Source organism: Cordyceps javanica, chromosome 6 (genome assembly GCF_051103115.1).
Source record: "Cordyceps javanica chromosome 6, complete sequence".
NCBI classification, from domain to species: domain Eukaryota; kingdom Fungi; phylum Ascomycota; class Sordariomycetes; order Hypocreales; family Cordycipitaceae; genus Cordyceps; species Cordyceps javanica.
In genome coordinates this window covers 1365687-1391739 of record NC_139300.1, presented here as the reverse complement: position 1 = coordinate 1391739, position 26053 = coordinate 1365687, and the positions used below count along the sequence as shown (strand labels likewise).

Below are 26053 nucleotides of genomic sequence, written 5' to 3'. Positions count from 1 at the left end.
CCAGTCTGCAGTATTCCCCCCTCTCTCCTGTTATTTTTTTTTCCTCCTCCTTTCCTGCCGCACACCGACAAAAAGGACTCGTACTGGCCAGGTACAAGAGGAAAAATATGTCTCTCCCGGTGCGCGGGACACACACAACATTCTGCCCAAAGCTTGTTCCCGTGTTGGTCATGTGGTCGACCGTGAGCAAGCCTTCCCGGTGAAAGCCGGTGGTCGATGATGTGTGCCCAGGCATACACACGCACGCACGCACCGTACCGCACCGCACCGCACACACACCGCGCAATTTCTTCCAGCACAAAAAGTACGGCAAATTCGATAAAGGAGGAGTCGCCGTGGATCCAAAAGCGGGCGCGATGCAATGCCGAACATATTGTTTTGTTCTGCCTACTACCCCGGATTCTATAACGGTTGGCGTGGCTTAGACATAGACAACATGTTTGTACTGGTATAAATTCGCTCCCCCCTCCCCTCCCCTCCTCTTCTCCTCCATGGCCCCCCCTGGTCTGCAAAGACGCCCCTGTCTGGCTGAGCTGCGATGGAAAGCCAGCTGCAATGAGAGCTCAAGGCAACGAGAGGCTCAAGGACCGCGCACGCACGCGCTGCTGCAAATGGGAGGGGATGCGTACAGGAGGGTCAGGACCAAGTTTCTTGTGTAACCTCAGATAACCTGCATCCCTTTTCACCGGCTGCGACAAAAACAGACGTGGCGCTGGGTCCCAAGCCCATGCCAATCTTTGCTCCTTCTTACCCCCCGGTCTTCGGCCTATCGCATATCGCGCATACCCGGCGTAGGAGAGGGGCGCGGAACGAAGAGGTGGAGGTGAGTTGTTATTTGCAATTCGTTTGCGTTTCACTTTCTCGATATAGAAGTAGAGCATGAGATCCCGCTTATTCACGCTCAATCTATACAAAACCTTCCGCTTCTGGGAGCAACCTACACAGTGACTTTTTTTAGACGTCGTTGCCCGTTGCCGGGCCGGACAAGCGGGGAAACAAACGAAGGGCCAAAGATTGGTGAAAATTCAGATGGGTGAGATCATCTCACTTATCCATCTCGTGATACCGAAAATGTGCCGTCGCGGCAAACGTCGGAATTGCCAGTCCGCATATGCTACACTCGTCGCCCGTCGCCCCCCTCCACGAGCTATCTGCGTCGAACCCGTCAAAATCGTCGGCGTCATCGTTCATCGTCTCCGACGTAATGAAATCGTCTTGCGCATACTGCCACTCATCCTCGTTGTCAATTTCTGGTGCCTCCGCCCTCACTTTCCATGGCCGGAGCACTTCATCCTGCTTCTTAAACATGTTTGCAATGTCCCTGCCCGCACCGTGCCTGTCCTCTGCCGCCCCTGCAGCCATGTTGGCCACGCAGATGTTGATCAGCTGCAAATTCCACCTGCTGCTGTTGTTTCTACTGCTGCTCCCCTCCGCGCCACCGAGGCGGCGCAGCAGAGGCAGCAGCACCTCGGACACAAGGCGCTCCGCAATCCCCTCGACGTCGGCCTCGAGGTCTAACATGAAGCTGGGCACTACCCCGGACCTAGACACCCGACTGAAGCTGCGCTCTTGGCCTGACCCGGGTTTGGGCCAGGAGCGGACGGACAGCCGTAGGGTGCGCGGTCGGGCAACCCATCTCCGCGCTCCGTGGAGGCACTCGTCCTCGCTCGCGTTCACATCTGGCCCGACGAGATCGATGCGCATCCGTCGCACGAGGGAGCAGGACAGCTTAAAAAGTTCTTCCGTAATCTGCGCCACACTCTCCAGCCCCTTGTACGTGTCTTCGATGCTCAGCTGGGAAGGGATGTCGGCCCCTGCTGTTTTTACATCTGTGGCGTCAACACCATGGAGCAAGCCCCATATACGGGCACCAACGCCACGCTCCGCGCCCGGGCCGGCCAGCAGCTTTTCCAGCGATGCCGGTGAGACGGCAGGGTGTAGGCGTGCTTCTCGCACGGTAACGACTGACTTGAAAGCGTGCGAGTCGGAGTCGCTTTCGACGCCCGTGACGGCAGACTCGATAAGGCGAGCCATCTTGAACCCAACACCGGGCACGTGCCGGAGACGATGGGTATCCATAAAGGCCAAAACATCGTCGTCGGCCCAGGCGAGTAGCGTCGTCTGATTGCTGGGCTTGTGCTTGCCGCCGCATAGCTTGCTGAGTAACTTGTTTGTAGCGATACCGCACGTGGACGTGTAACCAAAGTCTGATTCAATCTTACCGCGGAGATACATGGCCAAGTGTGAGCCGAGAGCTAGACGGACCATAGCCGTGTTCTCCGCGTCCACGGCTGTGTTATGCCGCCCGAGGACCGGTCCCGCAACGAAATTCAGGTCGCACACGAAGCCGATCTCGGGATCGCTCTTGGACAGATGGAAAAATGAATGAGCGAGACCGCTCTTGGTAAGACAGGAAAAATTGTAGTCCACAATGTCGGTGATATCCATAAAGACCTCGTCAAACCCGAGTCGCTCGACCTTTTGGTTCCACGAGTGCGACTTGAGGAACCCGTAGAGCGTCTTGCTCATGTCGCGAAAGGGCGAGAGGTCTTCACCGTCTCTGAGCACGAGCTCGGGGCAAATTTTCACGGCCTCGGTGACAAGCATGAGTTTCTTGACGCCCCTGGCGCGGGCATTATAGTTGCACGTCGCGAGTATGTTCTTTTGGCGCACGCCGAGGGGTTTGTTTTTAAGATGCGGATGCTTATTTTCAATGACCTGTGCGTAGAAACAGTCGTAGTCCTTCAGAGCGGCCCCGTTAGCCACTATCGTGAGTGATTTGGGGTGAACGGGATTCGGGAGACGCCTACAAATTGCAAAATGATTCGGTCCTCCTTTCTTCTTGGGAGCTTTTTACTCGCCGGCGACTCCATTCTTCACAACCCTTCACAGTTTCGTAGCCCGATTTCTGACGTGGCTAGGCAGCATCGCCAATCAACCCGGGCATGCAGACCTCTATTCACGTGGGGACGACGAAGCCAGGTTGATCGACAGTGCGTTGGAGACTACTTTTGGAATGAGACTTTCGGGTCATTGTCTTGTCAACCTGCCATCATAGCATATTATGGACATTGTCCAGGGCGCAAGGCTGTCTGCTGTGTATGTATGGGACATGTGGGCATTGGGGCAGACAGCTGACAAGGCCCAACTAAATATTTGCTAGCCTCAGCTCGCCGTGCTGGGGAACGGTGACAAACGGCGTCCCAACAGACTTCTCACAAATAAATACAACAGCTACAATGATAAGACGAGCACGGGATGGCAAAGAACAAAACTTGGCAAATAAATTCGTCGGTCAAGCTTGTTGATCTGGCCATTTTCGGTCTCTTTATCACGCCATTGCAGACCTTATCGGCTTGGTTACGTTTCCATCTCTGCCTTGGCCTCCGATAACCGCTCTCGCCGGTTGGCAGTGGCGGGGAGCTGCCGTAACAGGGCGCTAGCGGTGGTCCCTGCCGCTACTAAGCCACCCGGCGCGATTCTTTGACTCATGGGAACCGGCGGCTCGTCGTCTGCCGATCTACTCTTCTTGCATATCTCGATTTTTTTTTCTCTCCGGTCTGCAATTCGGTCAATTGCACTGCAGACTGAACCCCCCCCCCCCCTCTTCACCATGACTGGCGCTGTAAGCTTTACCACTTCTACCCATTGACCGCGATCGGCACCCACGCTGACCAATGCCCCGCCATCCTGAACTTTTCTGTGGTTGCAACAGAGAGCGACTGTGCCTACGTTGGATGTCATTCGCGATGTCATCAGTAAGCCGGCCAAAGATGGCCTGAAGCCCACGCTCGTGCCCGTCTACCGGCAGATCTCCTCCGACCTCATCACACCCTCGGCCGCCTACCTCAAAGTCTCCGCCCACGCTGCGGCCACCACCACGTCTTCCTCCTCTTCCTCCTCCTCCTCGTCCACACCGTATTCGTTCCTCTTCGAATCCGCCGCCACCGAGCAAGTCGGCCGGTATAGCTTCGTCGGGGCCAACCCGCGCAAGATCCTGACGACGGGGCCCGGTCATGGCCCCGCGACGGACCCCCTGCCGCTGCTCGAGGCCGAGCTGGCGCAGCACGTCGTCGCCCACGTCCCCGGCCTGCAGCTGCCGCCGCTGACGGGCGGCGCCATCGGCTACATCGGCTACGACTGCATCCGGTACTTTGAGCCCAAGACGGCGCGCCCGCTGGAAGACGTGCTCAAGATTCCCGAGTCGCTGTTCATGCTGTTCGACACCATCGTCGCCTTTGACCGCTTCTACGGCGTCATAAAGGTCATTAGCTACGTCCAGGTGCCGGCCACCGGAAGCGGCGACGCAGGGTCCCTCGAGGCCGCCTATCAGAAAGCCACGGCGTCCATCGACGAGCTCATCGAGGTGCTCAACGCGCCCGAGGTGCCGATGCCGCCGCAAGGGCCCGTGCAGCTCGGCCGCGAAGCCACGTCCAACATTGGCCAAAAGGGCTACGAGGCGCACGTCACCAAGCTCAAGGAGCACATCTACAAGGGCGACATCTTCCAGGCGGTGCCTTCGCAGCGTTTCGCGCGGCCGACCGACCTCCACCCGTTCAACATTTACCGCCACCTGCGCACCGTCAACCCGTCGCCGTACCTCTTTTACATTGACTGCCAAGATTTTCAAATCATCGGCGCGTCGCCCGAGCTGCTGGTCAAGAGCGAGGAGGGCCGCATCATCACGCACCCCATCGCCGGCACCGTCAAGCGCGGGCGCACCCCGCAAGAAGACCAGGCGCTCGCCGACGAGCTGCGCGGCTCGCTCAAGGACCGCGCCGAGCACGTCATGCTCGTGGACCTGGCCCGCAACGACGTCAACCGCGTCGGCGACCCGTACACGGTGCGCGTCGACCGCCTGCTCGGCGTCGAAAAGTTTAGCCACGTCCAGCACCTGGTGTCGCAGGTCTCGGGCGTGCTGCGGGCGGACCAGACGCGCTTCGACGCCTTCCGGTCCATCTTCCCCGCGGGCACCGTCTCGGGTGCGCCCAAGGTGCGGGCGATGGAGCTCATTGGCGAGCTCGAGCGCGAGAAGCGCGGCATCTATGCGGGCGCCGTCGGCTACTTTGGCTACGGCGGCGTCGACGCCGAGGGCGCGGCCGTCGAGGGCGCCATGGACACGTGCATCGCCCTCCGCACCATGCTCTACAAGGACGGCGTCGCCTATCTCCAGGCCGGCGGCGGCATCGTCCTCGACTCGGTCGAGTACGACGAGTGGATGGAGACGATTAACAAGCTCGGGGCGAGCATGCACTGCATCAAGTCGGCCGAGGAAATGTACCACGCGGAGCAGAATGGGGACTAGGTAGACTAGAAACAAAAGAGAATTGGAGCATTCTACATGACCATGATGGTAAAGTACTTGTTTGCGTGTCGTATTACTAATTTTTGGATGCATGTTTGTGTCATCTCTGGAGCCATGTTGATGCGTACGTCTATCACAACGGAAGCTGTGTGTGTGTGTGTGTGTGCAAGGTAGTATTGCTATCAAAGGCAGATATGCTATATAGTTCTTGTTTCCCTCTCGCCCAAATGCTTGACGTTTATACATTGTTAGAAAAAAACTCCAAAGAAGGTCTGAAAAACAAGCTGAAAAGAAAAAAATAGAAATGCCAAACAAGCTTGTGTGATTTCTGATCCCCAAAGAAAAGACAGAGGGGGAAAAGAACCACACACCAATGCAATACATGTTGAAAAGAAAAAAAAACAAAAAAAATACAAATGCGCCGTGCTCATGTGTTGTCGTCTCCTTCAGTGTATGTAATATGCATATATGTAAAAAAAAAAATGAAAATGAAACTTTCGTCATCTCATGCGGTTGTTTGTTCTTTTTCCGCAGTGTTGGAGGGGGGGGGGTCATGATGACATTTCCACGTCAATCATGCTGGTGTCAAGCTTAATCTTTGGCCTGGGCACGCTCAGCAAGGGAGGCGCCAGTTGCGGCTGCTTCTGCTGCTGCTGTTGCTTGACCCCATCCACCTGTTCCGCTTCTTTTTCCGCTGCCTCTGCCTCTGCCGCTGCCGCCGCTGCTGCTGCTCTCGCCGCGGCCACGACGGCGCCACCCAGCTGGTCCTCATCCTCCTCGGCGTCTTCCTCCCTGCCAATGGTCCAGACCCAGCGCCGCTTCTTTTCTCCTCTGGCAGTCCTCTTTGCACCACCACCACCACCAGCAACTGGTGATGACGACGACGACGACGACGTACTAGTCATGGCCGCGCCGAGGCGTCTGGTCTCGTCTTCAAAGGCGCCGGGCGTCTGGCCGCCGTCGCGAATCTCGTTGGCGGAAAAGGCGCGGGCGAGGTCCACCGGCGGCGTGCCCCCGTGCGGGGTGGCGGGGTGGCGACGGGAGGGTGAGGAGGGCGAGGAGGAGCCGGCCTCCTCGACGAGGAGGTCAATGTGGGACTTTGTGTAGGTGTTGGTGGTGATTTCCTGCGCAATGGGGCTGTGGTAGCAGACGCGCTTGGCTGCGCGCGGGTGGCGATGATGATGATGGTGACGCTGCTGCTCCTGCTGCTGCTGGTTCTCGTCTTCGTGCTCGAGGCCGGGGGGCTGTATGCGCACGGAGGGCGGCGTGGAACGACGTGGGGACGACGACGACAGCGATAGCGACAGCGCGGGCCGGCGGGCGGGAAGGGGCGAGTTGCGGAGGATACTCCGGAGAGCCTTGGCGTGGGTGTAGGGTGGAGGCGAGCCGGAGAGTGTACTGGTGGTGGTGGTGGTGGTGGCTGCGGGCCGGGTGCTCGACGGGCGCTGCTCCTTTGGTGGCGTGGCCGCGGGTGATGAAGGCATCATGGTGGCAGTCGGCGAACCGGTGGCAGCAGCGGCGGTAGCGGCGGCGGCGGCGGCGGCGGCAGCATGGAGGGCCTGCTCGAGAGAGCGGCGGCCGGCGGCGGCGTCTCTCTGGGAGAAGCTGAAGACGTTGCGACCGGCGGTTTTGCTCTCCAGGGCGCCGGCGGACACGGGCGGTGTGGGAGACATGACGCTGGGCAGCGACAGCACGACGTTGGCTGACGAGGCCGATGACGATGACGACGGGTGGGCGGAGAGGGGCGTGGCAAGTAAGGTGGCGGGCCGGGGGGCGGCGCGCACGGGCGAGCAGAGGGTAAAGGCCTGGAGGGTGTTGATGGCCGTGAGGGGCTCGGCGGCGGGGCCGGAGCCGGCGGCGACGACGACGACGGGCGAGGCGACGGGGGTCGAGGAGCGCTCGATGGCCGTCACGTAGGCGTTGGAGAGGGTGTTGAAGGCGGTCGGATCGGACGGGTTCAGGGAAAAGGGACGCGAGGTGGTGGTGGTTGTGGTGGTAGTCGTGGTGGTCTTGATCTGGAGCGAGAGGCGAGGCCGTTTGGAGGGGCCGCCGGCGCCGAGGGGCATGTTGGGCGGACGCGAAGCCATGACAGACATGGCTGTGATGGTCTTGTTGTTGTTATTGTTGATGTTGTTTATTAAGGGCAAAGCAATGAACGGTTCGTTTGATCGCTTAGCGTCGTGTTCGTGGTCGTGGTCGTGGTCGTGGTCGTGGTCGTCGTTATTATTGCTGTCGTTGGTGTAGAGAAATGACAGATCTTGGGAGCATGAACCCAGGAAGGTGGGGGGTGTCGGGAGGGGGGGACGGCAGGGTTTTAAAAAAAATGAATCAGAGGCGAGAGGGTTCCTTTATGCAGGTGGCCGGGTTCGTAACAGGCACCCCGGCGCGGGAGGAAGGGGGGGGGCCAAGTTAATGTAATATAAATATAGGTCGGTCTCTTTTAACGTTTGTGACAGACGAGCCGGAATCAAGGTTGAAAGAGGTCGGGGGTGGGTGGATTTGGTAGGAGGAGAATAACAGACGGAAGACGTGCTGAAAGAGTAAAAGGGCGTGTTTTATCGTCTGTTGTTGTTGTTGTTTTTTTTTTCCTTTGTTTCTTCTCTTTTTCTTTTGTCCTTTGTGAGGTAGGACAGTTGGGCAAAAAACCCGGGGGAGAATGAAGATGAGGGGAAGAAGGGGAGGGGAGGATACGGGGGGGGTGCGTGAGAGAAATGTGTGACAGCTAGCACCTCAACCACAAAGAAAGAAAGAAAGAAAGCCCAAAAAAAAGGTGCTTGAGTGGATGATGGATGGCCTTGTCAAACACAGAGAGGGATGAAACGCTGCCCCAGCCGGATGATGAGATATCCGCCAAAGAAGGAGGGGGAAAAAGTATGAGGGAGGAGAGGAAAGATAAAAGAATAAGGGAAAGAAGGAAAGCAATAGAAAAAGAGGTGAGATTGAAACCAGCAATGAGACGGTGTTTTTTCTTTTTCTTTTTTTCTTTTTTTTTCGTGTCCTTCTTTTCTATATTGTGCTTCTTAGCGTGTCTCTTGCTCCTTCTTGTTCTTCTTTTTTACTTAGCCGCCGGGCCCAGTGAGGGGGAGGGGGAAGCAGCGTTTGGAAGGATTTTGATGGCGTTGGAAGAGACTACTGATCAGTACCAATAGACCCGGAAAGAGGGGACGCGGGGGGGGGAAGGAATCTGCAATCTGTAAATAGAGTGGCAGGGGAGTAAGGGTGAGGATTAGGGTTCTCTATGCAATGCGGTGGGTGAGTTCTGAGTTGTTGCCGTGCTGCTTCAATTGTCTGTGTGTGTGGATGGAGAGAGAGTGGGTGCCACGGCGGCTAACGGTGGTCGATATATGGCTTTGGGAGGAGGGAAGGGGGGGGGCCTAAAGGAACCAGGTACAAAGGCAATACATTATGTGCTTTGCAGTCTGCGGGCCAAAAAAAGCACGCCTCGGAGCCTGTTATTTGTCTCCTTTTCCTCTGTTTTTTTTTTTTTTGCGTTTGTGTGTGTGTGTATGTGTATTGCGCAATCCCGATTCTTCTCTCCTTCTCTCTAAGAGCAAGTCTCGTAATGTGTGGAGAGAAGATGCGGGGGAAAAGAGCACCGTTCTTTTTTTTAACAAAAAATACGACGAATACTTTTGCGTATCATGCTTTGCCACCTTAGAACCTGACCAGGGCAGCATGATCGTGTACTCTCTACCTGTCTGTCTCTCTGTCTGCTTGTCTGTGGACAATCTTGCATCAGTCAGTCTTTAGTTACAGACTCAATAAGTAAGTAATCCCCGTGCCGGATTTAGTTCCCAAGTACGGAGTACCTGAGAATTACTACTTAAGCGCCCGCTCCAAGTCCTAAAAAAAGAAAAAAAAAGAAAAAAGAGGAAAGGAGGAGGCTCTCACCCAATCACAGCCCTACCTAGCCTTGCTTGTACCCCTCTACCCCCTCCCCCCCCCCCTTGGTCGCCCGCCGCCGCCTCCCCCCTCTCCGATTTTCTATTGTTAGAGAGACAGAGAGAGAGCGCGAGAGGCGGGTGCCTAAAAATATTTTTAATTATTAAAATTGGACAAAAGTCTCTTTCCTTCTTCCCCATTATAATAATAGCAATCCTCGCCACTATTTCCTCGGGTATTGCGCGTCATCTTCTCCCCCCGGCCGTCTTGACACCAGCTACCCGGAAATCCATCCATTCTTTCTACTACCACTATTATTATTAATGTTTTTTCCGTTTCCCGTTCTCTGTCCTTTGTTCGCCTACCAACCCTTGATATTTCATTTTATTTTTCTCTCCTTTTTCCACAGTCGTACCCATCTGTCGTCTTCCTTCCCGTTGGCCAAAGAATTACCCGGGGACGCTGTCCATGGTCCGCAGGAGCCCAGGGGGGAGCGCGCCGGAGAAGCGGTCGGCGACCCGTCTAGACTTTTTTTCTTTTTTTATTCAAAAATAAAAATAAAAATAAAACCCGGCGGCTATATTTAGAAAACTCCGCCAATTAGCTCGTGATTCGCTAGCCTACCGTCCTTTATGGCTGCTGAGTCTTCCCCACGTCTAATCAGCCAGCGCTAAAAAGCTTCTTGACAACGTTTATCAAAAAAAAAAAAGAGAGAATAGAAAAAAAAAAGAGTATTGAAAAGAATCTTAACAACATAAGACGGGATTCTCATCCATGCGTCTTGAAGTTGAAAATAATGACGAGGCTCACTGTACTTGAAACATGATGGATTCTACTTACTGAGTAAAGTAGCCCTTGAACCTCTACCAGCATTGCACACACGTGGCATTTCGTCGCATTTCGTCGCTTTAAATGAGTAGTCGACTCGCGAGTACACACCTTTTTACCCGAGAGCCGTAGCGAGAAACCCTCTTTCACTTGTCCGATCGGCATTTATGAATCGCCTCTAAATTACCGAGTTGTGCTCCGTGCCCAGCCAAGCCAACAAGCCAGCCGGCCAGTCGACCAACCCAACCCAACCCAAACCCCCCCGTCACAATCCAACAACACGAGATGATGCAAGGAACGCGCAACCTGATACGTAACTACAAAAAAACCCTTAGTACAAGCAAGAAACCGTAGGCATGCCTCTCACACCTTGAAATCAGGACCTTCACCAAAATAGCCAGGACCGACAACACGCAGGGCCTTGGCGGGAGAACCCCCAAATTGGGGCTGCATCTGCCAAGGTAAATGTCCCTCATTTATCCCAGCCTCCATCTGCCGATACGCCAGATATTGATTGAATCCAGCTCCATGTCTGCATGGCATATTTGCGAGCACCGTGACTCGTCACATCCAAGAAGATGTAGGCTCAAGGCATCATGAGACACTGTTGGCGACAATGGCTGCGTTTCGTACCCTCCCCCAGCCAAGACACGGCTCCACGACCACTTGTACACCGGCCGCCGCATTCCCAACACTCACACACACGTATACTTTGCTCAGTTATAATGATCACATCTTGATGTTGATTTCATACTGTCCAAGTTCGCTCTCTCTATCTCTCTCTCTCTCCTCTACACGCCACACACGCCCAACTCGCTCCCGCGAATCACGACTCGACAGCCAGCGCCTTGGCGCCCACGATGCGCTCGCCCTCCCTCGTCACCACCCAGTATTCCACCCGCGTCCTGTCCCGCACCACCCGGTACACGCGCACGTCGCCGCCCTTGCCCGCGTCCCGGACCGCCTCCAGCACCGCCGTGTACCGGCCCTCGGCGTCCCAGTCCGGCGGGTCCATGATGCTGATCTCGGCCTTGGCCATGTCCCAGTGGTGGATGAGCTTGGCGAATTCCTCTGCAAAGTGCGTTTTGAAAAAAAAAATATGTATCAGTATCAGCTTCTTGTGGGGGGAGGGGGGCTTGATTGGATTTAGAGATGAGAGAAAGAAGAAGAGGGGGGGGGAAAGGACAATAAAAAAGTTTAAAGGTAACAAAGGTAAAAGGGTAATTGTGTGAACCCGTGAAACTGGCCCATTGTATCTCTTCAGAAGCAAAATCCGAGCTGGTAGAGACAGACAGAGAGAGGTAGAGAGAGAGAAGAGAAATAATTAATCGAAAAGGGAAAAAAAACCTCAACTCACCCTTGTCGGGAAGAGTCCCATCGCCTGCATACTTGAGCGACACCGGCTCAAACGGCTCGTCCGCGTCGCTGGTGTACACGGCCTCCTTGCACACCGCGACGATGCCCTGCGGCGCCGCCTGCCCGGCGTCCAGCGTCTTGAGCGGCGCCGCCTGCTTCGACGCCTTGTTGGCGTGGGCCTCGTCGGCGTCGTTGTTGGCCTTGTTCAGGAACGCCATGTAGTCTTCATCCGACGCCATGTCTGCTGCCGGTGGCTGCTTCGTCTCGGTCACGTTGTTGTTGCTGCTGCTGCTGCGGTTGTCGTTGCGCCCGCCGCTGATGCTACGCGTCCCTCGTATCGCGCCGTGGGCCAAGAGGGGCGATGCGGTCGCAAAAGGTTGCTGCTGACGTTGCCTCGTGGGGTCTCGATGCGGTGATAGTGGTGCTGGTGGTGCTGGTGTCGGCCCTTTGCGTAGCTGCTCTCCTCGTCTTGCGAGTGTCTTCGATCTGAAACGTCTCAATATAGATTCTCGTATCGTCCCGTATCTGGTAAATGAGAGATGGACACCTATCCTTGCCATACAACCAGACGACAAGAGATCTTTTTTTTTTCCTTCTTCTTTTGCTTCTCTTCCTTTGTAGGTTCTTCGTCGCGCGACTGGCTGATAATGGAAAGAGGGGAAACAAGTTGCTCTCTGCTGATCCCTCGTTTCTGGCTTTCGTTTCTGCGAGAAGGGCCCAAAAGTGGGGGTGACGTCAACGTCCAAAGTCCACGCCACCAAATTTTACGTTTGCGGTTCCAACCTGGCAGCAAAGTGAACAAGTGAAACTGGGGAGGCTTCTTGAACTTGGATTGACCTTGAACATTTGCTACGCCAGATCAACTATTGCATTACTCATGTCAAGAGATTTGACAAGTGTACTGTATTACCCACTCAGTCCCTTGCCCTGTTACAACACCATCAAAAGTCAAGAGTTGAGCAAGGAAAAATGTATTCATTCAATGGGAATCTTTTATTTTTCATACGTTCCTTTACCTAGCATTTTTACGTTGATCCCATAAAACCCAAAAAAGACTAGCATAAAGTGGCATAAACCAACCATTTCCTCGACACCCCAATGCAAGAAAGTGCGCAAGATACGACAAAAGAAAAAGAGACGCTCAGCCCGCCCCGACCATTTAGGCCGAGGTGGTGAGGTCCTTCTTGAGGGTACCCTGGAACTGCTTCTTCTCGGCCGGGGTCTGGAAAGCACCGTGACCAAACTCGGACGAGGTGTCGATCCACTTGAGGTTGATCTTCTCCAGAGCGCGGCGCGAGGTGTGGGTGAACATGGACTTGCGCAGCGTCATGACACGCTTCTTGACACCAGGGATGGAACCCTTGACCATGACAAAGTCGTTGTTGACGTTGCCGTAGCGGACGAAGCCACCAAGACTAGAAAAGAAAATGTCCGTTAGTAAAAGTTCCTCAGCCACTTCATTCATGAATCGCAACATACGGAGTAATGGTCTTCTTGGTAATGTCCATCTCGGTGGAGGCCGAGTCCTCGGCGCCAGCCTTGCCGATTCTGTAAATCTTGTGGTTTACAGAGGTACGGTGGTGGTAACCGTCCTGACCGGCACGGGCAACCGTCCACTGGACGTGGTTAGGGTGCCAGGCACCGATACAAGCAACCTTGCGGAGACCCTTGTGCGTCTTGCGGGGGAGCTTCTTGGTGCCCCAACGGGCGGTGACGCCGGTGAAACCGTGACCCTTGGTGACGGCAATGACGTCAATCATCTCGTCCTGCTCAAAGATGGAGTCGACCGAGACGGGCTTCTCAAAGAGATCCCGGCCAAAGTCGACCTTGTCGGCGACGGAGCCGCCGTTGACCTGAATCTCCATCAGGTGAGCCTTCTTCTGCTTGAGGGGCGTCTTGCGGATCTGGGTGTGGGCGAGGACGCGGACGACGGTGCAGTACTTCTTCATGCGCTCGAGCTCGCGGGCGATGGAGGCGCCCGACGACTCGGAGTGCTTCTTGGCGTACTTGGTGAAGGCCTTCTTCTTGCTCTTGTACCAGTTCTTGTAGAAGCGGCGCTTGAGCTCGTCGGACAAGTGCTCGGCCCAGACGGTGGTGAGCGAGCGCAGGCCGCGGGGGGTCTCGATGTAACCGACAAGACCAACAACGATCATCTAGGAAGAAAAAAATCACAGATGTTAGCCATATGCGCAGAGCAAAGCGGGCTGCATTGTTCGTACAGGTGGGGTATCAACGATGGTAACGGCCTCGACGACCTCCTTCTTGTTGGACTTCGCGCCGGGGCGGTCGCTGTCACGGACGATCGTGGTCATACCGGCCTTGTAGCCCATGGCGGCGGTGAGGTGGACGGGCTTCTTGGGGTCATCCTTGGGGAAGCTAGAGAAGAAAGACAACGAGTCAATTGATTAGCCTCTGCTTTCATTGCACATCATAATTTTTTTGCGATTTCTTTTCCCTCGCCGTCTCGCAAAGCCAAAAAGAAAAAAACTTACGACTTGACCTTGCCGCGGTGACGGGCGGCACGCTTCCTGGGAAGGTAGGCCAGCGAACCGTGACGAGGCTCCTCGTGCTTGCGGTGCTATTGATGAACGAATTAGTCGATCCGTCTTCTCATCGTCGTTTTCGTCGTCAAAGAGGTTCGTCAAAACATACACTCATTTTGTCGGCTGTGGTGGTTGGTGGTTAGTAGAGAGGTGTAGAGTATCAAGGGCCCAGCCGTGGGAGAAAAGTCTAGGAGGGCTTTGAGAAATAATTTGTGGGCGGAATTTTAAGCGAATTCCCTGTGGGCAGAACTCGTTGTGTGCGGTGGCTCGTGCGCCTCGTTGATGACTGGCTCTGCCAATGAGATGTCGTAAATCAGGGCTCCCAAGTGGGGGCGCAACAGACTCTGCAACCGTGTCGGAAAAACTGCGGCGTTTGGGGTAAACAGCCAGTGCATAACTCTTGCACAACTGGAGTAAAGCTGAAGTTATGCGTTGGATTCGGAGACTTATGCAAGAGCACTGGACGAGTTGCTCAGATACTCCAGAAAAGTCCTTCTACTCTGGTGACATTGACTCCTTTGTGCGGAATTAGTCTGGAGTACCGTGTCCCAGCTATGAATACGATCGCGTTTTATCATACTTTTTCAATTGGTCTGATAGAGCAATGACTGCGCGGCACCATAACAAGCCATGTCGGAAATCTCGGCCAGGTGACTCGGCATGGTGTACCCAAGACCGTCAGTCCCATTTCTTCGTGGAATATTGAATGATGTACTACCCAAATTAGTCGAGGGTGATGTCGAAACTACAGCCTCAATTCGTGGAAAATATCGAAAGAGGACTTTTACTCCTGCTCCGCGAGCTTATCATCCTAGCTATCTCGCACCACGTATATTATCTCCCACTCGCGACACTAATGCTCTTTTACGATAAACTACTGTCTTAGTAGCTGCTCAATAGCTCTCTTGATCAACGGTACGATCAGTGCCACCCGCTCTACGACGCTTCGAGTAGGGCAAGACGTGCCGCAACATACAACAGACCACTGATCCACGATCCACAGACTATGATTTGATGAAATTGGCTCAATTCTTGTTAAAGCTACGCTTTAGTCATCTGCGGCGTGCTTGTTTGCCTGCTAACCTTACAGAACATGAGATTCAACCTTCACAATCATGGCTAAATAGCAAAGCATCGTATTTGACAATGAGCAAGTTGCATCAAAGACAAAGTGAGCACGGCAGCCATATTCCAGTCGCCCTGGCATTCATCATCCTTGCCCAAATGGTCAATTCCCTCTCATCTTGATGTAGCTGGCTATCGGCAGAGAGGGCACTTGGAGCCTCTAATGCAGACGGCCTCGTCGGGGCCGCAGTTGTCGCAGCATCTCAGGCTCGGCGGGCAGCTTCTATTTCCGCACTGCTGCAGGCGGGCGTCGAGCTCGGCCGGTTTAGGTGAGGCGGCTGCAATGCTGACAATGCAAGTAACGAGGACAAGCAAAGACTTCATAATGTCGGGTAAAATGATATAGTTGAACTGTAGTAGCGAAGAGACACAAGTTTAATCGTCTAGGTAATCAACGAGACGGTTAGCATGAGAGTAGACTTATATAGTTCTCAAAGCACACGCACGCGCCTCTGCTTAAGCTCCTTCCTGTTTGACGCAGATTGCGGGCGTATTCATATTGCCTCGCGAAACATCCGTATCCTGCCTGGTCGGCTTCAGCTGAACCTTTCAAATATGTAAGTAGTGCCATTTTTAGGATAGCATCGGATAGATGCGTGAATCCTGCCGACAGTCCGATGTAACACGGATTCAAAATGCGGGGAAATCAACTCGATCCATCCCAAGGTCTAGTATTAGTTGGTAATTATTTTCGGTCAAGCATGAACACGACCACGGTGGTGCGGAGCGGCTGAACCTGAACCATTCAAGAAGGAGCAGGAAGCGCCAAGGATCAGATTGCTCACATGAATAACTGGTCTGCTGTGATATGGTAGGAGGAATGTTTCTTGCATTAGGACAAGCACTGCTACTGACCGGCTCACCATCTTATACAGAGTGCTAAACTATGTCGCACCTGCGTCCAAGATACTACCTTTGCACTCGGAGTTGCCCATGACGTAAATGATACATCTCTGGAACCTTGCCACTTGTCAATCCGCTGAAACAATCGAATGATATAAATACTCAGTTACGTGGCTATGTGCTATGACGCCGGTCCGGGTCGCTCATGGGGGCGCGCAAGGCTGCAGGTCACCATCAAGCCCCAACACAGCCTGGCTTTCGATTCGCCATGCCAAGTTTGCGTTCCTCGTCTTTGTCCTGGGGTTTGAGTAAAGCTACCATATTCTGAAAAGTCGCGCCCCTAATAGAAAGCGATAGTAGCCTGTTGAGCTTGTAAGCTTTGTCCCGCAAGACGGCGAACTGGTGGGAGAGCCCAACAACTCGCCTGCTCAGTCAACGCCAAGCCTTGGCTTCTCCTTGCGGCGTGGACAATCTGAATACGCTACGTGCTCTACGTGATCAAATTGAGCACCAAACCACCAGGTCCCATGGCACCGATCACGTCCGCCGAGATGGCAGCCCCTCTCCCAGTGCTGTCCAAACATTGCAAGCGCAGCATTTCGCAGCTGCAGGCACATTATTACCTTTCGGCGGGAGACAAGTTTGGTTCCCGACATTGGCCGCCTTGGGCTGCGATCGACAGGTGCCGGCGACTGGCGGTCTCCCATGGCTTCTATACTGCTGCTCTTGTCTGGCGAGGCTGCGACTTCTCCTCGCTCTTCCTAGCCACGGGTTGTAATCCAAATACAAGTACAATAAGTGTGTCCTTGCTGTGCCACTTCAACGTCCCGTCAAGGCGAGCGGTTTCCTGCAATTGATGAGATACTTACGAAAAGCGGTGCCAATATTTAGAACGTCACGATCCGAAACTCCATTCGCACGTTTGGAAGAAATAGACACGTCTAGCTTAAAGAATAACGAGGAAAGGAAAGGAAATCTCAGCAAAATAAACTGGCTTCGCGCATCAAATGCTCTGTTCACGTTTCATGTTGATTTTTTGTGTCCACTCGCGCCGCGACTATAGAACTATATACAGGCTTGCTCATTCTGTATTGTGACGCCCGCGAATTCTGCAACGCGTCTCCCTCTAAGCATACAGCGCCTCGATCTCGCTCGCAAACTCCTCGTACGCTCTCTGCCGAATCACGTTGCCCTTGTCCGTCCTCGGCAGCTTCGCCGTCCTCGGCAGCAGGCACACCTTGTCCCTCGTCAGCTCCGCGTACTCGGGCACGACCGCGTTGGCCTCCTCCACCAGCGGCCAGATTGCGTCTACCAGAGCCGCCTCGTCCATCTGCTCCCCCCCTTCCGTCGCCGCCGCCGCCGGCTGCAGCAAGAGGCCCGTCGTCGCCCGCGCGACGCCCACCACGACGGCCGCCTCCACGAGCGGGCTCGCCTGCAGGCGGTCCTCAAAGGGCACGGGAATCACATTGGTCCCCGTGCTGAGCGACAGGAAGTCGCCCTGGCGGCAGACAAACTTCCACGCGTCGGGCTTGCGCGCGTGCGGGCGCATAATGTCCCCGGTGCGGAGGGACCCCGGCCGCGGGTCGTCCGAGTTGGCGTACCCGCCGCCGGCGAGCCCGGGAAACTCGGGGAGCAGGACGAGCTCATGCAGCGGCGGGCTGCCGGGGACGGGGTCCAGGAGGACGTGCGGGCGCAGCACCGGCGGGAACTCGAGGTAGTCCCAGTCCGGGTCGCCGCGGGGCCGGTGCATGGACGTGGCAAAGTTGCGCGTCGCTTCGGAGCTGCCCATGGACGAGCTGATGTTGACGCCGCGGCCGGCGAGGTACGCGCCGAGCTCGTCCGGGAGGCGCGCGCCGCCCGTCGTCACGTACTCGGCCGCGCGCAGGCACGCCAGCCCGCGGGGGTCGCGGGCGATGAGCGCGACGTTGTGCGGCACCGACGGCAAAAACTCGGGGCGCGCGGCCTCGAGGGCCTCGACAAAGGCCGGCCCCGTCAGCGCCGACCCCGTGTCCATGACGTGGCACGTCCGGCCGTAGTACAGGGTGCCGAGCATGATGCAGAGCCCCCAGCCGTGGTGCAGCGGCCACGAGAGGAGCGTGCTGCGCGGCTCCGACGTCGTAAAAGTGGACAGCGCGACGTGCGCGTGGCGGTACGGGATCGGCTTGGGCATGCCCGTCGAGCCGGACGTGGAGAAGAGGAGCGCGAGCGTCTCGGTCTGCTCCGCGCGGGAAAAGTACCGCGGCGCTCGGGGGACGGTGCCGGCTGCAGACGCCTTTTCGTAGACGGAGCGCGGGACGAACGGGATGGTCGTGGTGGCCGCCGGGGCCAGGTCGACGACGTCCTGAGCGAGCTTCGCCGTGCCGGGCGTGGCGTCGTGCACGACGGCGTCGCCGTTTGCGGAAGCCAGAAGGCTCGCGAGGGCGGCGACCCTGTGACGGAGCGACATCAAGGCGACGCAGTACCCGAGGCGGGAGAGGGCAAAGAGGTGGACGACCCAGTCGAGGTTGGGGTTTCCAAGGATGCCGACCACGCGGCCAAGTTGCTGTTTCCCACGACGGGTCAGTATCACACCTCTCATTTCTTTTTTTTTTTTGGAATCTCTTTCTTCTTCAATCCTTCTCCCTCCAGATACTGTCATTATAAAGAAAAGAAACGTACGGGTTTGTGGCCGGACTGGACAAGGTGCCGCACCACCGCGTCGACGTAACCGTCGAGCTGCGCCGCCGTAAACGTCTCAAAGTAGTCGCCGCCGGCCTCGCGGTCCGCGCGGGGGTAAGCAAAGAGGACAGGCGAGGGCTCCTTGCCCACGTGCAGGGAGAGCACGTCGTCGAGGACGAGCAGCTCGCCGTACTGGCGGGATCGCTCCTCGAAGCGTTCCTGCGTGAAGCGCTCCATTTTCTAGCTGTATATATATACGTCGGGTCTGGCGGGTGATGAATGCTGCTGCCAGAGGGAAAGGAAAGGGGTGGGGCGATCAGCTCACGTAACAGCCAAAGAAAAAAGGCAAAGAAAAAAGAAGTTGTTTAACATGACAGTGTAAAAGGTCCATTGCCGAGAGGGCAAGAGGATGATATAACTAGCGGACTTGTTCCATGCTAATGCTCAACGCCTAGCCACTCCCTTCCCCTCCCATCACCAATGTCGGCCTTGCACATACCCCGAGATGCGACCGGGTTGGCCCCTCCCGTCCCCTCTGTTCTCGGTGACATTTTTCCCCTCCCATATTCCCACATCTTACGTGCTGGCTGGCAACTCTCTATAGTCTTGGTCGTAGTGCAGTCATAAAAAAAATGGGTTGCGAAATGCGATCATCGCCCCGCCACCAGACCGAACCCGCCCGCCTGCCAGCCTGCCCGACCCAGTTCCTCCCCCCCCCCAAACACTGTCCGAATGTCCGGATTACGACTCACGATTCAACAATAAGAAATCCATCACATACAAAGTGATGCAAGCGAGACGGAAAAAAAAAAAAAAAAAAAAAGTACCCCGGCCGGCATCTCTCGGCACCGACTTTGCCCTGCCCACTCCTCGGCGCACGGCAGTTGTTCATGCCGTTCGCGGGCCACAGCTTCATCGGACGGACACGCTCGCTTTTATCGACGCCACCACAGCCTTGCTCACCCGCCCACCGGTCTTGGCTAACTTGAAACTAGTTACTCTTGAGGGTGCCGTTTTGGACAAGCCGAGTTCACCCATGCCGCATAAGCGGTCAAAATAACTCGGCTGGGACACGCAATACACTCATCATACGCATCAGAACTGGTGAAAACCCTCTCCTTTTTTCCATTTCCGTACTTGCTACACACTATACTGGGACCAGTCGTCCATTCAACTTTCCAAATTCCTCCCAGCACGACGCCCTCTTGACGAAATTTCTCCTAAGCCAACCCGTAAAGAAACAAGAAAACAAGAAACAAATAGGGTAAAAGTAAACAAAGGAAAAGCAGAATAGCCAGTGTGGTATACATGGGAATTCAAGCAGAAAAATGTGCTACGTAATTTCAAGACGCGTACTCCATCCCCCTGCCACTTGACCTTTTTTTTTACATCTTACTCTGACTTGGTCACGGCAGCTGCGGGAGCTGCCGTCGTCCCGTTGGCACCCGCGCTGCTCGGTGAGCTGGGCTTACCCTCCTCCGTCGTAGAACCAGCTTTCGAGCCATTCGTTGCTACTGCCTTCTTGTCATCCTCAGGGGCATCGTCATAGTCTTCGTCGACATCCATCTTCCTAGCGGCGCGCTCAGGCTCAGACGTTGCTGGAGCCCGCGGAGCACTGTTCGTCTCCGTGGTCTCTTCCTTCGGGATGACTGTGGTTTGCGCCTTTTCAGGCGCAGCATCGGCCGGTGCAGATGCTTGCATGGGAGGCAATTGCGTGCCCGTTACGTTGTGCTGTGGGTGGTGGTGAGCAGCCTCAGAGGGGTGATAGTCGTTCTTGGGCCCGGACTCATCCGCTCGACGCGGCTCTTCAACTCGACGCTCCTCGCCCCGAGGTGAGGGACGGCGAAAGCCTTCCTTGGGAGACATGGATGGCCGGCGATGCTTGGAATCCTCCAGACGCGCACGGTTCTCGTCGTTGGCCTGCTTCTTGACCACGCCTTCGTCCTCCCACTCGCGCATGCGCTTGGGCCCAACCGAGGGAGGGCGCTCTTCTTGACGCTGAGCTGCCACCTCGGGAGCTGCCGCCGACGGGGCACCGGGGCCCGTCTGCCCGTTCTCACCAGCAGGTGGTAGTGGCTCGCCTGGGCCTTGGTATTGAGGTGGCGGAGGTGGCGCCTGGCCAGGGTAGCCAGGCTTAGGCGAGGGAACATGGTTCTCTCGGCCGTCGGGTCGAGGGCTGTTGGTAGGCCGGAAGGGGCCGGCACCATTGGGAGGCGGTACTGCAGGGCCGTTGACAGCGCCTGAGGGCGGCGCCGATGCAGAGGGTGTGGAGCCACCAAAGTTGGGGTTGGCAACACGGCCCTGGGAGGGAGGAGGATATGAGTGGATAGGAGGAGGCGAGGCGCGGCGAGACGGGACAGGCCGATCAGAGTATGGGTTTTGCTGTTGAGCCGGCGGCGCTTGACGGTGGTCAGGTTGCGGCTGGCGAAGTTCATGCTGAGGGCTGGGAGGGCGCTGTAGTGAAGGCGCGGGGCCGCCGCGGAAAGGCTCACCACGGCTCTCATATGGGTTGGCTGGCTGAGGAGGTGGGTTCACATTGGATAGATTGCGAGCCCAGTTCTCGCCAGCGCCTTGAGGAGCGGGAGGAGGACCGCCAGAGGGAGGCTGAGCGGTAGAACCTGCCCACTGCGGACCGGTAGGGCCTTGAGGACCGGTAGCCTGATAAGCTTGCGGGTGGACGTCGGCAGGCTGAGGAGCGGCAGGGGGAGCACCACCGTTGCCCGAGCGAAGCAGCTGAAGACGGTTCTTGATGTGCGGGTTGCCGGGATCGAGCTCGGCGGCCCGTTGGTAGGCATCAAGAGCATCCGAGATTTGGTTGTTACACGACTCATACTAGAGTAGGTTAGTAAGACATGGCTGCTTGGAAGGGGGCAAAGAGGAGAACCTACCAGAGTGCCGAGATCGTACCAAACTTCGGAGATGTAGGGATTGAGGCGGATAGCGCGGGAATAGGCATCCAGTGCGTCTCTGTATTGGTTGATTTGGTAATACAAGACACCAATGGAGCACCAGAAAGTGGGGTTCTTCCCATCGCGGTAGACGGCTTGTTGATAGGCTTCATATGCCTTTGGGTATTTTTGCTGCGACATGTAGCATCTGCCAAGTAGGTACCAGCTCTGTGCGTCGGTGTTATCTGTCGCCGTTGTTAGGGTTGGGCCGTCCGAAGATGGCTGTGTAAATGACCTACCGGCATTCACAGATTTCTCCAGGTATTGGATGGCGCGATCTTGATACTCGTAGGAGTTACTCTGCTGGTGGTGGAGCCAGCCGAGCTGCTGTAGGACCTTGGCATGGGTAGGCGAGTGATCCAGGACACGCTGATAAGCAGCCTTGGCGTTATCAAACTACAGAAAAAAAGTTGTCAGTTTGGGACAGGCCTGCAGAGATGCTTTGATCCGAACGTACGTCTTTTTGTTGCTCGTGGACGTGGCCGATCTGGAACCAAATGTCTTCCTGGGTCAACGGGCCGGGGGGCGAGCTGACAATGTACTTGAAGCACTGCAGAATGTTAGATGCGATCCGCGCAGAGCATGTGATGAGCTTGCCTCTAGACTTTGGGGGTATTTCTGCTGCTGCTTGTAGATTATTCCGAGGCGAAAGTAGATCTCATTTGCCTTTTCAAAGTCGGGCTGGATCTGCATGACCTGGGAGAAGGCCTCCTCGGCGTAGTCATAACTGCCATAGCGGTCATAGAGGATACCGATACCATACCAGAGCATGGGGTCTTTGGGGTCGCGCAGGTTGACCAGAGCTTGCTGGTACGCGTCGTAGGCCTTTTGCAGGTTCTCGGTCATGAGGAAGCAGTGGCCTAGATAACGGATTAGCAGGGAGCAGACGTTGCTAGGCGCGTATTGCACTTACCGAGGTTGCCCCAAGCTTCGCCATTGTTCCTGTCCATGTCGACAATGGTGCGGAAGAACTCGAGTGCCTTGTCAAAAGCCTCGCGACCCTTGAGGAGCATGCCGATGGCGTTGAGGGCGGTGATGGACTGGGGGTTGGCGATGAGGGCGCGCTCGTAGGCCTGGAGAGCCTCGTCCGGAGTGCGCAAGATCTCGGAGAAGCTGCCTGGAGAGGAGGTTAATGATGATGCGACGGGGTAAATAAAGGAAGAAACCGGCCAAGCTTACCAATCTGCAACCAGACCTGCTCGTTGAGCTGCTGGATCTGGGCAGAGGCGCTGTACTGGCTGGAAGGGCCGGCGTGAGGCGGAGCGCCAGGCGCCTGCGCCTGCTGGTGCTGCATCTGCATCATGGTAGGCGATGGATGATGGTTGGCAGCCATTGCTGATGACGATGGCCGACGGAGAGCCCGCACGCGGTCGTGTACCAGGTCGAGGCGTTGCGAAGTGAGAAGTGCGCGGCGGCGGCGGCGGCGGTGGCGGCAACGAGACGGGGTCGAAGACGCGGACGGAATTGGCCAATGCCGATATTCAGGTAGTGCCCAGCAAGCAGGGAGAATAAAACAATACAAGAAGCCCAGACGATGTTTCGCAGCGCCAGAAGGCTTAGCCAAGGTCGAGTTGGATGGTTGGCGTACAAGCGCGCAGCAGGGGGGCTTGAAGTTTGAGGCGGGAAGCCTTGCAAAACGGGGCCTGGCGCGGGTACAGGAGGACAAAAAAAATAATAAAGAGAGCCGACGATGCACTACGTGTAGGATCGCGCGAGGTGAGTGGCGGGAGTCGACGACGATGCGATGATGCCCGGATGGCGAGGGAAACCAGGATGGGTTTGATTGCAGAGGCCTGGCAGCCGTTGGGAGGCAGATTTGAAGGAATTGGGGGGGGAGGAGGAGGAGGAGAGAAGAAAACTGGTCATTGGGGAGAGGCTGTCTGGTGGAGGAAAGGACCTGCACCGCTGGCCGAGCCAAACTCCCCTAACCCATGAGAATGGGAGGGAACGGGCAGGATAAATGGACGGCCGGGGGTGCGGTGGAAGGGGGGGACGGGCGGCTCCACAAGGAGCGAGCGGCCGGTGGATGGAGGTTGTTGGCTTTTGATGTGTACCTGGCGAGGCCGTATGAATATGGCGGCGGAGAAAGGTAGAGAGGGCAGAAGGGCCAAGGGGGTGCAGCTTGTCAAGGGGAGGCGTGCAACGATTGCCAGCAGGTTGTGCAAGTGTGTGGTACAGCGTGTGTGCGTGTGTGTGTGTGATGGCACTGATGGGGCGCTGATGGCCCCACAGGCCCATGGGTGGGCTGGATGTGGAGGGTGTGTTGCCGGAGTGGGCCGGGGCTGGGGCTGGGGCTCTGGGCTGCTGCTGCCAGCAATGGCTTGTGCGGGTGTGGTGGGAAGGGAGGGGGGGGCCGGTGATGGCTGCTGGTGCTGGCTGGCCGGTGGCTGCTGTTGCTGGGCTGGGGGGCTTACTACCAGTACCGATACTTGGTGCGTGCTGCGTGCCATGTGCGGAAGAGGCACTGCTTTTTTGCTGCTGCTGCTGGTTGGCGGCGGCGACGGCGGCGGCGGCGGCGCACCCACGCAAACCTAGCCGGAGAACCCACTGCACGCCTACTTCCCTTCCATCTACTTACTGGTACGGATACAGGTAGGTACGCCCCAAATCGGCCTATTTGCTGCATCCACCGAGGTGCCTGCCTTGCCTGTAACCAGCCAGTCAACGTCGTCAACCCAAGTCACAACCAGCAGCCGGTTACTGGCACCAGCCAGTCAGTGCCAGTCAAAAAAGTCAAAAGTCAGTGTGGCTCCCGTCAATCCCAGCCGCACAACCCGCCCACTCCGTCATTATATACGGCGGGTCTCTCTGCCCTGGCCTTCCACGTTGGAAAATGATGCGTATAGAAAAAAAATTGAATATACTTGGCAACAATAGGATTGCAAAATAAAACCCAAATCCACAAAACAAACCCTGGGTCCACCTCCAAAATAGCCCCCAGAGTATCCGTACTCCGTAATCTGTACAGATTACCAAATATCCACTTCAAACTCGCCAATTAACCCTTCGCTTCCGCATCATGACGCTCATCACGTATCTACCGGTACTTGCAGTCGATCTTTGATCGAGTCTCATCTGGCACGACTTGAAGTCCCTCGTCCGATCTTTTCTGTTGTCACTCCTCACAAAAAACTTGCCCTCATCTCCTGCACGCCACGGCCGCACCCGCGTAACCCACCACAGGGTCATCGCGCGCGTAGCACATGGCACGGCAGCTGGTGCAGCAAGCGCGTGGACCGTTGCATGTGCGATGCAAGCCCTGTGTGGCCTTCAGTCTGTGCCCTTCTTTTTTCTGTCCCGCTGTGCGACGACGACGACCAACCCTCCAAGCCACGGGGATAGGCAATAAAGCCAGGCTTGCTGCTGTGCTACTCGGGCCTGCGCCGCGCGGCAGGGAGGAGAAGGCTGCATGCCCTCATTGCTGGGTTCTGCGGCGACGGTAAAATGACGCCAGTCAGCCATCATGCCATGCCAATGTCGATGAGGCAAAGAAAGGAAGAGAAGACGGGACCGCCACACGATGCTGGATGGATCGAGCTACAAACCATCTGGACCTCATGACCGTGCAGGTTGAGGGCGAGTCGGCCCGCGCACACAACCTCGTCATTCGGTAGGGCAGTAGTACTCGTGTGATGTGTCTTTCCATGACATCTACCCATATGCCTATTCAACTAGCTACTGTACTGTGCTGCTATACGTGTCTTTGCCCTGTTTTCTCTGCCTACTGATACAATATACGTCCTTGTCTCTACGTGGCGCAAAGACTAACATTGGCCCCCCAAAAAAGACGGGGTTATTCAGGCACAATTGTTCCTGTTTGTTGGTGTGCGTATAGAAACCTATCGCGCGGTGCGGCAAGAAATGAAATTATAACGTCCCCTATGGAGATTAAACCGAGACAACAAGTCTCCCACTCGGTAACTAATATGATCAGCGGCGAAATATCACGTTGCCGTTCCCCATTCGTCGCGATCAAATTGCTCGGGTATGCGCGTACCCTGTACCCTGACTGCCTGACAACCTCACCAAAAGCGCCACCACCAACTCTTGCCACGTACTAAGTAGATGGAAACGCACGGACACGCGGAAAGAAAAAAAAAAGTTTGTCAACGGTAGGAGATGCTGGATGAGCAAAGTCTGATGGTGTGGCTTTCACCTTTTTAGTTTCTTACTTTTTTTTTCAGGGACATTGTTTGTGGCTGGGCGGAATACGTACTCAGTATCAGTAGATAGCGAGTGTGGCTGATGGACTTCATTTAAAGTATGACACGTGACTGTTGGCAAGGACAGCAAATACCCGGAGCCCTGCCGCCTGCCAACCTGCCCCAGGCAGTCTGCCAGCGTAGCCTGCGTGCCTGCCTGCCAGTCAGTGCAAGCTGCCAGTGCTAGCTGCCAGCCTGCATCGCCCTCATCGGCTTCAAGGGGAGCGAGCGACCAGACGGGACCCGCTCTCCTTGTTCGGTTCGAGAACATCGCTTCCGGCGTGCCAACCCACCAATGCCACCACCCACCACCACCTTGCCACCTTGTTCAGTGTGAGTGGGCCTCCTTTTTCTCTTTTCTAT

At 56.0% G+C, this 26053-nt stretch overlaps 7 protein-coding genes across 7 annotated transcripts; 1 reads left to right on the top strand and 6 right to left on the bottom strand.

Annotated features, from left to right (window-relative positions):
- Positions 1-1044: 1044 nt before the first annotated feature.
- On the bottom strand, positions 1045-2873 carry V2A60_008867 (uncharacterized protein; the record flags this gene model as incomplete). The annotated part of the gene is made up of 2 exons (XM_083260137.1): positions 1045-2742; positions 2811-2873. 2 exons carry the CDS (start codon positions 2871-2873, stop codon positions 1045-1047), a joined length of 1761 nt encoding a protein of 586 aa, XP_083116263.1.
- A 740-nt stretch (positions 2874-3613) lies between these two features.
- On the top strand, positions 3614-5305 carry V2A60_008866 (anthranilate synthase TRP2; the record flags this gene model as incomplete). Its single annotated transcript, XM_083260136.1, has 2 exons — positions 3614-3625; positions 3716-5305. The coding sequence occupies 2 exons, from the start codon at positions 3614-3616 to the stop codon at positions 5303-5305; spliced, it is 1602 nt and encodes a 533-aa protein (XP_083116262.1).
- A 551-nt stretch (positions 5306-5856) lies between these two features.
- On the bottom strand, positions 5857-7401 carry V2A60_008865 (uncharacterized protein; the record flags this gene model as incomplete). The annotated part of the gene is made up of 1 exon (XM_083260135.1): positions 5857-7401. One exon carries the CDS (start codon positions 7399-7401, stop codon positions 5857-5859), a length of 1545 nt encoding a protein of 514 aa, XP_083116261.1.
- A 3440-nt stretch (positions 7402-10841) lies between these two features.
- V2A60_008864 (uncharacterized protein) lies at positions 10842-11610 on the bottom strand (the record flags this gene model as incomplete). The annotated part of the gene is made up of 2 exons (XM_083260134.1): positions 10842-11086; positions 11373-11610. 2 exons carry the CDS (start codon positions 11608-11610, stop codon positions 10842-10844), a joined length of 483 nt encoding a protein of 160 aa, XP_083116260.1.
- Positions 11611-12530: 920 nt separating this feature from the next.
- Positions 12531-14029, bottom strand: V2A60_008863 (60S ribosomal protein uL3; the record flags this gene model as incomplete). The annotated part of the gene is made up of 5 exons (XM_083260133.1): positions 12531-12786; positions 12851-13524; positions 13591-13747; positions 13864-13949; positions 14024-14029. 5 exons carry the CDS (start codon positions 14027-14029, stop codon positions 12531-12533), a joined length of 1179 nt encoding a protein of 392 aa, XP_083116259.1.
- Positions 14030-17008: 2979 nt separating this feature from the next.
- V2A60_008862 (uncharacterized protein) lies at positions 17009-18777 on the bottom strand (the record flags this gene model as incomplete). The annotated part of the gene is made up of 2 exons (XM_083260132.1): positions 17009-18424; positions 18541-18777. 2 exons carry the CDS (start codon positions 18775-18777, stop codon positions 17009-17011), a joined length of 1653 nt encoding a protein of 550 aa, XP_083116258.1.
- A 1155-nt stretch (positions 18778-19932) lies between these two features.
- Positions 19933-22821, bottom strand: V2A60_008861 (tetratricopeptide repeat protein; the record flags this gene model as incomplete). Its single annotated transcript, XM_083260131.1, has 7 exons — positions 19933-21372; positions 21429-21673; positions 21728-21884; positions 21946-22038; positions 22086-22348; positions 22402-22605; positions 22668-22821. The coding sequence occupies 7 exons, from the start codon at positions 22819-22821 to the stop codon at positions 19933-19935; spliced, it is 2556 nt and encodes an 851-aa protein (XP_083116257.1).
- Positions 22822-26053: the final 3232 nt, after the last annotated feature.